Consider the following 15,617-nt stretch of genomic DNA (forward strand, 5'->3'; position numbering starts at 1 on the left):
GGAAGCAATTTTTACGTTCTAGAGGGGATAAGGAGGAAGCTTCTTTGAAACCATAATATATCCTCCTCCCCCGTGGCTTTGCCTATATACAGAATTCATTCATTCATTCATTCAACAAATCAACAAATGTTTATTAATTGTTATATTATTGGACAATAGGACCTTGTGTTATATTCTGGTAGGAAATAGAAAATAAACAATAAACTTAATAAGTAAATTATATTATAAAAAGAGTGCCATAGGATTAAGAACTTGGGTCTGGGATGCAGCTTTAGATGGTCTGGTCAAAGTAGGGCTTATTGAGAAGATGAATGTTTCCAGCAACAGCTTAAGGGAGGCTTTAGAGGTGTCTACAAAAGAATGTTCCAGTCAGAGGCAATAACCAGTGCTGTCCTAAGACAAGAAAGTGCTTACTACGTTTGAAGAACAACGAAGCACTCTGGATAATGATCCAGAGGGAGATGAAGTCATAGAGGTAACTCAGATAATACAGGAGCTTGTGGGCCATTGTAAGGACTCTGGTGATTCCAAGAGGAAATTGAATCATCCCACCAGTGACTGGTAAACCTAGAGAAGAGACTGTCATGTACTGGGAAGATCCTTCAGAAAATCTTTGCCTGGAAGAAGAGAATTAATGCCTTCATGTAATTTTTTTTCTGCATTGTGGTATATTAGAGCATAAGAGTGCTACACCTCATCCATTTGGCCTAATAATCTGTGGGTATTTACCAGTATTTCCCTGTGGCATGTGTGTGGCTGTTGAAAAAAAGCACTAATTTTTTTTAACCAATTCAATTGCTCTCCCCCAAAAAGAAATCCTGCCCCTTGAAAGTATATTTTCAAAGCTACTGAATGCAAAGACACTACTTTTTTCTTGGTGTTCAATCTTAGTACTTAGGGCTGTAGGCTGATGTTGCTTTTGGCAACAAGCTGTGGCTGCCAGAGACGTGTTCATCCTCATTCTTCCTGTCTGTTCATTGCCCTTCTAACCCCCAAGAGGAACACAATACATCATGGAATAGAGGAATCACTCATTGATGACATAGTGTTACTCAGCTTGGATTTCAACTCTGGCAACACAAATTCCCAATAATGTGATCTTGGACAAGTTGTTGAACCTTTCTGAGTCTCAGTTTTATTTTCATTAAATAGTTTCGTCTATTTTGTAAAATAGCCATAGTTAACCAGGGATAGCATGAGGATAATATCAGGGATATTAGGAGAATTGAATAATGTTAACTAGTTTACTGTGGTGATCATTTTGAAATATATATAAATATTGAAACATTACATTTTATACCTGAAACTAAAGTTTGTGTATCAATTATATCTCAATAAAAAAAGGAATTAAGTGACAAGATGTATATAGCAAGGGTTTGGCAAATACTAGTTTACTCTCTTCTCTAGGTGGCTTTCCCCTCTTTCTCTACCTCCGTATCACTATGACCTTCAGTCTTAGAGACCTCACTCCTTTTCTGGTTTCACCTATTTTGAGGAAATTATCTGATTAAACCCATTCACCCTAGATTGGGACCATGCCTATTTATGTGTATTCCCCACAGCACCATAAGAGCCACATAATGCCTTATGCTCAGTTGGTTTGGTTTAATTTAAGTATAATCAACAACTTAATGTGTTACTCTTCCCAAGGGTATTTGAACAACAAACAAAGGAGTAAACCAATGGTTCTCAACTTTGTAACACAAAGGTGTTCTTTATTATTTTTTTCCTATGGGCCTTGTGTTTTGGAAGTTTCCATCTACTCAAAACACTACATGTATTAAATAATAATTTGTTTTCCTATTTTATGACTTAAAGACCTGAGTATAAGTGAAAAATAAATGCAATAAAGATCAGGATTCAGCTTATTTGTATAATGAGATGGCTGGGGTTTGGGGGACCTTATGTGGTTTTATTGCAGGTAAATATATTTCCATTAGGCTTTGAAAATGCTAAACATAGCTCATGGACCACTATTAGCACCTTTGTGAATGGCCAGGGATTTTGTTTTCTCATACTGAAAAAGTGTGAAGCACAGTATAGATGGGAGGTGTACCTTTTCACGTACTCCCTTTATGTGTTTTCAAGTCACATAGCACAGATGAAGCCACCTATTCATCCCTGTGCCTAAGTCCTGCTCTAGTGGCAGTGATCTTGATAAGAATAGTCAAGCTTGTTATCAGCATTCACCTTTGCCATAATAAATATCATATAGTTTGTCTTTCCATGGTTCAAAGACATCCTACTTTAACCTGTAGTAGGGAATCCCAAGTTGGAATTTTGGTTTTGTTAGTTACTACCTGTGTTACCATGGAGGAAGCTGTTTGTTTTCTATGAACCTGAGTGTTATAATTTGTACTTGAAATCATTCATATCTTAAGAGAATGTTAATTTTTTCCCAAGCCATACAGTATTCAGCTTTATTAAAGATACTTTTCATAAGCATGGTATTATGGACACTGGCAAGCAATCGTTACCAATATACAACAACTTTCTAACTCCCTTCTTCATTGGACTACCAAAATCAGAACAGCACTACAAAACCCAATGAAGTCTTCATTTGGTACTCTGAACAAGGAAAGTTTAGTCAGGGTTGACATTTCATAATTAGCATATTGTTTAACAACTTTTCATAAGCTAACCCTGACTTTCAGGAAATAAAATGAAAATGGCAAAATTATCTATCTGAATTGTTAAGCTAAAAAAGGAATTCTTTTGAGGGATGCCGTCTCAATGGTGACACTTTAAAGTCTAGATTGCCTGACATACTGAGAACCACTTCTTGGGGTCAGGGTCCAATAGGTCTCTAGATTTAAGGGAGTCAAGGCTATGATGAAGGCAGAGAGGGAGAAGAGGACATAAAAATGAATTTTAGCTTTTCCATACCACAAGGTATCTGTGCCAAGGTGGCTAATATGTGTCAACCTCAGGGAATCCCTCCTCCTGGGAACCATGAGGAAGTTCCTCAAAACTAGAAGGGAAAAGTATTTTCCCTGTATCAACCTAGCTTCAGAGATACTCTATTAGTGATATTTGCCCTTCCCCCAAAACAACAATTAAATGTTCTATGTGCTAACAACATATTTTTAAAAAAAAAAAGTAAAACAGTTTTACATTTTTATAAAACTTGATAAAAGATCTTATTTCAAACTGTATAGTCACACAGTTACCAAAACTACACACACCTCATGGTGTTGGATCAAGATTCAAAATGATCACCAGAGTAAACTAGTTAACATTATTCAATTCTCCCAATATCCCTGATATTATCCTCATACTATCCCTGTCTCCAGCACCTTCAGCTTTCTGTGCCTGATCAGTTTTGGCATCTCTGTTTTCCACAGAGTTATTCCTATCCTTGCCAGCATCAGCTTTCCTCTTAACCTTTTGGGTACCTTCTCTCCCTTCTTTGCAGGGGTCTTTTTAAGCTTGGGCTCTGGCTTTAGAGGAGCAGGTTTAACAGATAACCTTGCAGATTTCTTTGGCTCATGCTTCACCTTGGCTTCATCTCCTTTAGCATCCCCTTCAGCCTTTCTCTTGGGCATGGTGGCAGTGGCGGTAGGATATAGGACCTGGATGTGGGGATGCAGCCACATGTGGCCTTTTGTCAATCCAGGGGTCAAAAGAGAGATATTTGCATTGCATCACCCAAAAGAAAGCCAGTTCATTTCTCTGACTCCGGAATAATAAAGTGGTGTATAGTCTCCTCCAATGACAGCCATAGTCTATTGAGTTTGGCTTCTAGAGTACAGTATTGTAGAAGATTTGGAGCTACATAAAATCTCAGTGGCAAAGAGTGCTACAGTTGATTAGCAATGTCTGTCATGGGTCCTGGCAGGAAAAATAGCTGCACACGTGCCAAATTTTTGTCAACCCAGCCCTATGTGTTATAAAGTCTATTCGCAGATTAAGTCTGACCGTCACAATGCTCTGTATCTGGATGATTTGTTTTGGCTACTTAAAATTTGCTTTTTTCAAATCCTCTCGGACTATTAGGATCCATCAAAGTTTGTTGAAGAGCCAGTTCTTTGAAAGGTCTTGTATGTATTTGCTCTGTTGTTATTGGGACATTGTTATATGGCATTGTCTTTCAGAAAACTCACAGCAGATATATATCTAGGATTTCAATACTGTGAGTAATTATGGTTCTCCTGAGCCAGTTTGTCATTTATTCATTACATAAATATTTATCAAGTGTCTCCTGCAAGGAACACATTATCCTATACATTTTCTAAAAGATCCAGTAAATGCTGTAACTCTTGGAATTGTTCATGTTTTCCTCTCTTCTAGGAAGCTCATATCCAGATATGTAACCCCCATTTAGCAAATGTGTAGGACTTCATGGTATGCATTCTGTATAATTCTCTCCTTTTTGGCTTTAACTCATCTTTCTTACTTATTTTTCTCCTTACCCCATATTCCCATTTGTGCATATTTTTATTTTATTGTTTTGTATTATATGTATGTGCTATAAATATTTTTGCAAAAAGGTAAAGCATGGGGATCCCTGGGTGGCTCAGCGGTTTTGCCCTTGTCTTCGGCCCAGGGAGTGATCCTGGAGTCCTAGGATCGAGTCCCACCTCAGGCTCCCTGCATGGAGCCTGCTTCTCCCTCTGCCTGTGTCTCTGCCTCTCTCTCTCTCTCTCTCTCTGTCTCTCATGAATAAGTAAATAAAATCTTTTTTTTTTAAAGGTAAAGCATAAGCAAATCAATCAATGTAAACTCTTTTGAAGATAAGGTTGGAGATACACTGTCTTCCCTATTAATGTAAATAGTAAATGAGTTATAATACATGTAAGAGCACATTCTTCCCCATAAAGTTCTATCTGAATTAAATAATTATAAATAAGAGCAGCTGTGATCAGATTTGCAGCATTTAGTTTTCCATATTTGTCTTTCCCCATGCTGAAAATAAAGGGATTTAAAAGTTTCTTACCTCATGGTGTTGGATCAAGAAAAGCTTGACATCACTGGCTCAGTATTTGATGCTAGAAGTTGAGGTCCTTTTGGGAAACCATTTGAAATGTGGCCAGTGTGAACCCATCTAAGCACGTCAGTTTGGGCATGCATTATGTTTATTTACATTCTCCAAATTATTCAAATGATAATCTTTCTTTTTCCTGTGGCTCCTAGTGAAGACATTTTATTATACATATTTCAGTGTCTAGAGAATTTCAGTTTTGCAGTCTGCCTGTTTACCTGCTGTCAGTTCTGTAAAACTAAGGGAGAGACCCCCTATCAGCTCATAGAATAGCCCTGATGCCTAAAACCTGCATGACATGCTTGAAGTCTGCAGTGGTGCTTAAGCAGCAAAAATGTCTTGGAGCTTTGACTTTTTATGTCACCTGAGATAAGTTTTATTTAAAAAAAAAAAAAGCATCACTGTGAATACAGAGGCGGTTAGACCACTGTATCAGGTTGACACCTAGTAGCAGAATATGAATAAAATACATTAGGCCAAAATACTCAGCTAGTTTTCCACCCTTTGCAAAAAAATTCTATGTAGTTGCCAAAGTTATGAGTGGTCATTATCTCACTTTAATGTTTTGTCCAGAACGGGGTGGGTCTGGGAACTCAGTGACCTGAACATTGCCTCCCATGACATTTCACTAATAATGAGTGTAGGTGCACTTGGGAAATAGTCTTTTAAAAATACTAGCCCTTTACTGTAATTCTTGTTCATGCAGCAGGACAGAAGTTTCAGTTTGACCAGTAGTTGTCATTTATGATATGCCTGTTCCTCTGTGTACACAGATACAAACAAGCACATGTATACACATATATTCACATTTTTGTCTACGTGTGTGTCAATGACTGCAGTCTAAGGCTGCTTACCTGTAACCTACAATGGCTTTGTTAACAAACCATTATGTTTGCTGTGTGTTTCATTGATTCACCAGCATTCACCGTGCTTGTCAAGTGTCACACACTGTGCCAGACAGCAGAAATGGAAAGATTGATGAAATGTGGGCTCTCAAATAGCCCATGATCTGGTATAGAAACAGACATATTAATAGATTAAACTCAATATAAGTTATTTAACTATTTGAATTGGGTGTATACAAAAGAAACGCCAAAGCAATAATGGTTTAAGCACATAAAAGATTACTCTCTCACAAATAAAAAAAGAAGTCAAGATATGATCAGTCTAAGTAAGGTTAAAGAACCAGGCTCTTTCTTTCTCTTCTGCCCTCCTTACTGCAGGGCTTCCATTCTCAGGATTGTCTCTTTTTCAAAACAGCACCTGGAGCCAACAGGAAGGAAGGAGAGTAGCAGGCAGGTGGGGTCCTCTAAGTCAGCTTCTTTTAAGTAGTTTTCCCAGAAGTCGCATACAACATTTCCACTTTTATTTCACTAATTATAATTTGATCACAAAGCCAATGAAAAATGTATTCTTTTAACTGGACATGTTGCTACCCCAAATAAAATTGGAGTTCTGTTACTGAGAAAAATAAGATGGATGTTGGGTGGCAACCAGTAATCTCTGGAGTTCTGAACAAATGGCTGAGGAAGCACAGAATAATAAAGCCATTAAATCTGGAATCTAGATAGGCATGTTTGAGGAGGAGACACTTAATTTGGGATTTGAACGATGAATAATAGGAGTTTGCTAACTAAAGAATTGGGGAAAAGCACGTTAGGCAGAAATAGTAGTATGTGCAAAAGCACAGAGATCTGTCATTATAACTGCCAAATAAACCCATTTCTGTATTTCTTTTTTTCTTTGTTATTAATAATAGCTCTCAAAGTAACAGTTTAATTAATCTGTTATTCCAGATCAAAAGATTGAGATAGACTGAGATATGTCAATAAGGATTTTCTTGACATAACTGCAAACAGTTTTCCATTTAGACCAAAATAGGAACATTTTATCTGATGATAAAGTATTCCCATGTTTTAAAAATAATTGAGTTAGAATATTTTGGCATCTTAAAAAGGAATTGATACAAAGGAGCAAAAAAAGTGTATCAGGGAGATGTTTGTCTCTTGAACTCTGAAGTTAAACAAAGCCTAGTTAGAACCCACTTGGTTCATATCCTGAGGTCTATAAACCTACATTGAGGGCACTAAGTTGGTGGTCTGGTCAAGTGAGCCCTAAAGTATGTCACCTTCTATTTAGCTGACCCTAATAGATTGTTACTTTGGATCTGTAAAGCAGGATTGTTCTTTTCTTAAAATGGCTTTGGAGCCATAAGAAATCTTTAGGATTTAGAGAGATTTTCATGGTAATCTCCTATTTGGCTTCTTTAGAGATATCAGAGACCAGTAAAAAATCTCCAGTGAAAGTTAAATCCTTTGAGAAACTCGAAATTTCTTTAAGGAATAAACCAAGTTATATTTGAGATACCTGAGAGTATAAATATCCATGCCCCTTGCCTATCACCCTTCCATAGTGCTGAGTATCTTGTCAGATTAAATTCATCTCTTTCCAAACCCAAAGAACAACAGATGAGTCATTGATTCTTTGCATACTGCCTAAACTAATATTACCATGTTTTTTTCAAAGGACTTGACCCTGCTAAGCCAAACAGATGGTTTAGCTTCTGACATTTTTTTTGTTTTTGTTTTTTGTCAACTTGGGTTTTGGATTACTTTCTAATTAGCTGGTACCCACACTTGACTAAAATGTGCAGTACACCTCACAGCAACACCTCCCTTTTGTATAGTTAACTCTGGCACCTCGTCCATATCTCAGCTTAAAAGACTCTTCTCTGGCTCTAACTATACCAAATTCTCCATATTTCATGTTCTTAGAGTACCATTTATCTGTACTTTATAGTTTGCATCATGATTATCATTTTACACTTTTTGTGTATGATGATTTGAATAATACATGCCTCCTAGAGGAGACTACTAGACTCTTAGGTCCCATGAGGGTAGGTGCTTATGTGCTTAAACTCACCTTTCGATTTTGCTTCTAGCACGGTGCTTGGCGCATGGCAGATCTTGATCATTGATGGCTAGAGGATTAAATTATTTTTTAATAATTGGTGGTGGTAAATAAGTTACTTCTGCACCCCCATTTCACACTGTGTTCAGAATACAAGTGACTGCAGAATTATTCAACTCGTATGTGGATTCGTCTACAGATTAAATTTTTGAAAATAATTTTATTACAGCTACATAGAAGCACATCAATGAAATTTTAAGCCAGCATGTGTTGGTTCTGCATGGATGAAACTTGGGTGATATTCTAAAGTGACTTCACTGCAACCTGTGAGCATACTGAGGTGAATGGCAGCTTGATCACAATGAGCCCATAAGGACAGACCCAGCCCACCTTTGCTCCCCACTTAAAAGCTGGGTACTATGTTTTCCTGACATCTTTGTATTTCAAAAAAATGTATAGTTGTTGAAGGAGTTACTGCTTTGTCATCGATGTTAAAAATGCTTATATGCCTGTGTATAAAAAATACATATTACCATATTTAAAAATATAGCACATATATAATGCAGTGCTAAATAATTGTAATTTTTAAACCTTGGCCTAAGCATGTATTTGCAATTATTAATTAAAGGTACAAAAAAGGAAAGTCAAGCCTCAAAGAAATGTCAATTAACAATTAGATTTTTGAAAGACACAGTGAATTGTAGGGACTTTTGGGAAAGAAGCCTCTTCAGATGTTACCATAGTTCTCATTTTATTTGTGTCAAAGACAGTAGTTGAAGTTGTTTGCAAGTGGAGTCTTTCGATATTAGATCTAACTACATCTATAGAGGTACAACCCGATGCAGTTTGGATTTGAGTTTTTTTAACTTGAACAGTAGAAAGGAGAGATTAAAGTACAAATAGACTTGGCCCACATACCTGATAAGTGCTTGTGATTGTTGTTAAGCCTGATTTGGACTAAGCATAAATGTTTTATTAGATGTGTTCAGAACTCAGCCATGTTTTATCAAAGTGACCTTGGCAAGACTTAGGGCCTCGGTTTTAAATGGAGTTATCTTACATAATCGTTCTCAGAATTAACAAGGTACTTGTCTTGTGCCTAGCAGGACACAGCCAGGCAAAGAGGGCCTCAGGATTGGTGGTCTCTGCCGCCTGCCTCATCGACCCTCCTCCCCCAGCACACACATACAGTAATCTTGCTTCTGTTTGCTCATTCTGTGATTGTTTCTCTTTTCTTAGTTGAAGTGCTAGCTAGAAAAGGAACTATTTTAGGGCAGCCTGGGTGGCCCAGCGTTGAGTGTCTGTCTTCGCCCCAGGGCTTGATCCTGGCATCCCAGGATCGAGTCCCACAACGGGCTCCCTGCCCCATGGGGAACCTGCTTCTCCCTCTGCCTGTGTCTCTGCCTGTCTCTGTGTCTCTCATGAATAAATAAATAAAATCTTAAAAAAAAAAAAGGAGCGATTTTCATTATCATTCAGCAGCATTGGTGGTTCAGTGATAGAATTCTCGCCTGCCATCATCATTCAGCAAATACCTATTGAGGGCTTACAGTTTGCCAAGCACTGTACTAGTTGCCTGGTATATCAGTGGACCTAACATACAAAACCCCTACTCTTACACAGCTTACAGTCTAAGGGAAAATATGGAACATGAAAATAATCCACAAAATTTTTCCTTTCATGAGTGTATTTTTTAATTTTAGTGACACATAATTATTGACAGTGGGAGTGATTTTTTTCCAAGATTTTATTTATTTATTTATTTATTTGACAGAGAGTGTACAAGTGGGGGTGGGGAGGGGAGAGGTGGATAGAGGAAAAGGGAGAAGCAGGCTGCCCACAGAGCAGGGAGCCCAACTCGGGGCTCCATCCCAGGACCTGAGCCAAAAGCAGACGCTTAACCAACCGAGTCCCATAGGAGTTATCTTTTAAATTAAGGCTCCATGATATCAGTAGGTCAGGGTCTTCCTCTCTCCCTTACCTTCTCCCCTGCCTGCCTCCATTCTCTCTCTCTCTCTGTCTCCCTCCCCCACCCTTCTTTCTGTTTATATATTTGAACTGTAAAAACATCTTTGTCTATGCTCTGCTTTTTCTTCCTTAGCTTGATTGAAATTCCAGCTGAATTCATTCCCCTCTACGGGAAGCATGTTTTATGCTTCCTCAAAAATGAAGCGAGGTCATTTAGTGGTGATTGGCCTTGCGATGGATCCCTGCAGTAGGCATCTGGTTGAATCACCCATCTCTCTCTCCTATTAGATTGTCGGCTGCGATCACCAGCTGGGAAGCACCATCAAGGAGGATAACTGTGGAGTCTGCAACGGGGATGGGTCCACCTGCCGGCTGGTCCGAGGGCAATATAAATCCCAGCTCTCTGCAACCAAATGTAAGATGCCACAAGAGATGGGGCCATCTTCGGGTTTGTTGGCTAATTAATCTCTCCTGGTTTAGTGCTGGCTCCCCTCAGCAGCTGGGAATGAGGCCACCACCAAAATGAAGATGAATCTGAACATACTATAGAAAGCTTCATGTTCCTGCTTTGTGTATTACTTTAGGTAGAACAAGTCAGGTAACCCATTGCAACCCTTTCTTTTGTCATGCAGCAGGAGTGAACTACACGCGGATCAAAACACACTCTATTTACAAACATAGACATGCAGTTTGCTGCCCAACATGAGGACAGACTGAGTCCAAGCCTCTGCCTGATTCAGTCTGATGTGCCTGATGGGATTTAGCAGGGAGAGTATGTAAATCTAAACAAATTCACTTCTACCACCATGAAATCATGCTGTCTTCATTTACAGAGTGATCTTTGATTGGTGCTGAACACAGGTTCTTTCAGAATTAATATTGGACGGTGATTTTTTTTTAAATTTTTATTTATTTATGATAGTCACACAGAGAGAGAGAGAGAGAGAGAGGCAGAGACACAGGCAGAGGGAGAAGCAGGCTCCATGCACCGGGAGCCCGATGTGGGATTCAATCCCGGGTCTCCAGGATCGCGCCCTGGGCCAAAGGCAGGCGCTAACCCACTACGACACCCAGGGATCCCCTGGACAGTGATTATATGAAGCCATTTATTAACTTAGGTCTTACTCTGTATACTAGCACAATAAATATATGCTTCCTCTGTAATATGTGCTGGGAAATTTGCATGATCATATCATTTTATCCTTATAACAATCTTATTGCAAAGCATTGTTTATCCTTATGTTATGAATAAGATAACTGAAGCTTAGTCAGATTATGTGACTTGCTCATAGTCACACAACTATAAGATAGTAGAGTCAAGATTCAAGCCCAGAGTCCAATTCCAGAGCCTAAGCACTTACTCATTTCTCTGGCCTGTCCCACAACCCTGCTGATTATTTTCATGGTGGGACACTTTAAAGCAATTAGATGGATTAAGACAAGTTACTTCAGATTTCTGCCCAGCTGGGTCTTGCTTGGGTAGATTGCACATGTTCTGGTGATACCTAAGATAACCACGCAGTCACACAGCGATCCAGATCATTTTACAAAACACTATCCTTTGTGACAATCACTGCTCTGGGTGCTGCATCAGAAAAAAAAAAAAATCGAAATAAGGCAACTCTTGTACTCAAAGACATACATTTTTAGAATAATTTGACCTTGCTTGGCATACTGTCTCCAGATTTTGCCCCTACCCAGAATCCTTAATAGATTTGACTGAATGTCTTTGCACATGGTTCCCCTAGCTTGGGAACTGAGAATAATATCTTTTACTGAATGTGGCTTTGTTCTCCCTCTTTGTTGACTAGCTGGAAAAAAACAATTGACATTTGGCAGAGTCTGTGGCTTTAAATGGGCTTGTAGGTCAAGAAGAAAGGCAGTATACACTAAAGAAACATTCCCAGAAGTTAGGAAAAGGCAGTTTGTTCAAAGGCAGTTTGTCCAAAGCCAGTTCTTGGGAAGAAGAGGTAGTAGCAAGAAAGACTAGGGACTTTTAAACACAAGAAACATTGGAGGTACCAGCTTTAGTGAACTCTACATTCTAACACCCCTGCTGGCAGTGAAAAATGTGAATTAGGGGGTGGGGGAAAGTCTGGCAGAGAGAATGAAGGATGAGGTAAGTTAGACATTGATATAGTACATTCAGGTGAGATTTTTTTTTCTTTCATGTGTTGGTAGCTTCTTCTATAAGATGAAAAATTTAAAAATTTGGAAGATGAAAAATAGAGGATAGAGGCACAATTGTTTTGTAAATTTCTGAAGTCACAGTAAGATATTTGGGGAGGAAGTTACATTTAAAAAGACACTTTTGTAGAACACTAAGAAATCCTGGAAGAGCTAAAATCTGGCTAATTATTATTATTTTTTAAAGATTTTATTTATTTATTCATGAGAGATACAGAGAGAGAGGCAGAGACATTGGCAAAAGGAGAAGCAGGCTCCCCACAAGGAGCCTGATGCAGGACTCGATCCCGGATCCCAGGATTAGAACCTGAGCCGAAGGCATCGGATGCTCAACCACTGAGCCACCCAGGTGTCCCAAATCTTGCTAATTATTTGTCATGTAATTGATCAATGCTCATTATCTAGGAATCTAGGAATTTCTGCTAGGCACAGAAAAAGGAGATGACTGCTTTTGTGTAGCAACTGCTATATAGCAGGCTTAGGGATAGGGAATCCTCCCTCCTTTCGCACTCATGCCCTCTGCCTGAACAGTCTGCCTGGATAAATATTCCTCTTACCCTCCTGTTAGGGAGTCATCAGGGACCCTGGGGCTTGACTCCCTGGAACAATGTGGAGAAGCTCTGAAAGAACAAACTGAAGCAAATTAAGAGCCATAAGTCATCCCCAGATCTGCAAATAGATATTTCAATGAAAAGTGCTCTATTCAAGACAGAGAATAGGTTAATTATATCATACACAACCTGATGATTATCCATAATGACAAAATGCAATTGATTCATTTACCTTAGCACTGATGATGCCTCATGACAAAATGATTTATATCAACAAAGCCCAACATATGCATGCACCTCACCACAATCTATAGCAGATGCTGAACAAACTGCCTCGTTTATGTTTTCTCCACCCCAGAAGAACCTTCCACCCTATATTTACAGACTGCGGGGTGACCCACAGGCAGGGAAGATTAGACTGCTCTGCGGGGCCCAGTGTGCTGGCCAGGTGAGCAGTTCTCCACCCGTGAAGGCCTGGAGGAGTGGTGCCAGGTCTCTCTCCTGCGCTCTGCCAAAAGGCACTGCAAGCCAGCCACATGCTCTTTTCAAACTCCTAGCAGTCGGATTCCCCACATTGAACTCATTTTCTTCTGAACTTATATCCAATACTTTTTTTTTTTAATGTTATCAAGCCTTGGGGGAACAAAGAGAAAACAGAAGAGTGGAGAAAGACCATGGTGGGAAGTGCCAGAAGGAAAACGAGAAGTAGGAGGAACTTATCCAAGGGCTGCCATTTGCTGGCAAATAATAAAGAAACCATCTTTGTATCAAAAGACAGAGTAATTGCCTAATACAAATACAGACAAGAAAGAGAGCTAGATCAAGGCACATTTTTTTCCCTTTTTAAAGGAAAATGCTGTCCATTGATAGCATTCAATCTTTCCACTTTTCCTAGTCACTTTTTTCAACTTCCTGCCCCCCCCAAAAAAAGAATAAATTTAACTAACATTAACTTTTGATTCTTGAAATCAAAGGCTCACTTTCTTGCAAATTATATTGGCTTGTACCCTATTACATATTTTCCAAGTATATGCAATATACTTATAACTAGAGCCAGTCTATTTGCTATCAATTTAATGTCTCCAGCTTTGCAAACCTGTCGTATGAATTTGTGTGTTTTGAAATCACCTGGATATCCCAAAATTCCTGAGGGGCAGACAGCAAAAAGCAGACAAAACAAAAAACTAAATAAAATGTATTGTCTGTCATATGGTGGTAAGAGTCTTAAAAAAAAAATAAAGCAGGGAAGAAGAACAGGAGATAGGGCTGGGCTGCCAATTAAGTGTTACAGGGAGTTGAAATACTAGATAGGTTAGTAAGAAGAGCACACACTGATAAAGTGGCATCTGTACCAGGTTTTAATGTCACCATGCAAAAGTCAAGGGAAAGAGAATTCTAGTCATAGAGAAAGTCAAGAACAAAGGCCTTACTTAGGTAAATGCATTCTTGACATATTTCTTGAAGTGCAAAGAAGCTGATGTGACTTAAAGTAAGTTTAAAAAATCCTACAGGAGATGATGAAGGCAGGAGGATTGAAAGGTGGCATGAAGAATGCCACAGATATTGTAGGCTTTTGTAAGGATTTTGGCCTTTAGTCAGAATGAGATGAGAAGTCACAGGAGGATTTTGAGCGGTGGAATGACTTGATTTTTTTTTTTTTTCAAAAGGATTGCTCTATCTATTGTGTTGAGAATAGACTATAATTGATCTAGCTATGGAAGTACAAAAGCAATCAGGAGGCTGTTACAGTAAGCCAGCCTTGGAATGATGATGGCTTGGACCATGAGGGAGGTGGAGGTGCTAAGGAGTGATTTGATCTGAATTTACTGCATTTCTTTGACTCTAAGACCTCACTGATTGAAAGATGTGCCATTATTTTATGCCCAACTATGAAAGAAAGAAAACCTGCTATAGAAATTAAGAAACTATGACACAATGCCTCCTGACCACTTAGGGTTTTTACATGATAGTTAAAAGATCTACTTTAAAGGTAGATTTTTTTTTAAAACCATGTATTATACATACAAAGAACCTGAAATAAATCAATAAATTGGCAAATAAAATTCAAATAAACTTTTTCTCCAACTTCTTTTTAATAATTTTGGACTGAATTTTCACATGGCATGGTGGTACCTGTAATACACTATTTGAAAATGAATCTGCAAAAGAAATAAAATCCACTGGTACTGGACTCTTAAAAAAAAAGCAGCTATATTGAAGTATAAATGACCCACAATAAACTGGATATTTAAAGTTTTTAACTTGTTTACATATCACATACACCTGTGAAACCAAACATACCCATTATCCCAAAAGTTTTCTTGTGCCCCTTATAATCCTTACTTCTGCTCTCCTGGCCCTGTGTTCTGGCAACCACTGGTCTTTTTGTCACTATAGATTTGATTGCATTTTCTAGAACTTTACATAAATGGAATTACACAATATAAACTATTGTCCAAATAGCTTCTTTCATTCACCGTAATTGAGATTCATTAATATTGTAGCATGCATCAATAGTTTATTTTATTTTATTGCTGTATGGTAATTCTGGTGTATGGACATACCACAGTTTGTTTATCTATTCACCTGTTGACAGGCATATGGGTTGTTTTCACTTGGGAGGTCTTATAAATAAAGCCGCTATGAACATTCATGTTCACATTTTTATATGGGCATATGCTTTCATATCTCTTGGGTAAATTCCTGGGTAGCTAAATAGCTAGGTCATATGGTAGATATATATTTGGCATTTTAAGAAACTGCTAGACTTTCTTCCAGAGTAGCTCACTATTTTGCATTTCTACCAGCAATGTGTAAGAGTTTCATTTGCTCCACATTCTTGGCATCATTTAATATTGTTAGTATTTTTTATTTTAGCCATTCTAATTGGTTCATATTAATATCCCATCATTGTTTTAATTTGCATTTTCCTGATGACTAATGATGTTGACTGTCTTTTCATGTTCTATTAGTTTCCAGTTGCTGCTGTATCAGATTACCATAAATTTAGTGTCTCAAAG

At 38.3% G+C, this 15,617-nt stretch overlaps 1 protein-coding gene across 4 annotated transcripts in view; it reads left to right on the forward strand.

Moving 5' to 3' along the window:
* Nucleotides 1-15,617, forward strand: part of ADAMTSL1 (ADAMTS like 1) — an 873,193-nt gene that overhangs the window by 608,370 nt on the left and 249,206 nt on the right. For all 4 annotated transcript variants that reach the window (XM_049116156.1, XM_049116157.1, XM_049116158.1 and 1 more), the window contains one exon: nucleotides 10,148-10,274. In XM_049116156.1, coding sequence (XP_048972113.1) covers nucleotides 10,148-10,274 — 127 coding nt within the window. The remainder of the gene's footprint in view (nucleotides 1-10,147; nucleotides 10,275-15,617) is intronic.

The sequence above is a fragment of the Canis lupus genome, chromosome 11 (genome assembly GCF_003254725.2).
Source record: "Canis lupus dingo isolate Sandy chromosome 11, ASM325472v2, whole genome shotgun sequence".
Taxonomy (NCBI): Eukaryota; Metazoa; Chordata; class Mammalia; order Carnivora; family Canidae; genus Canis; species Canis lupus.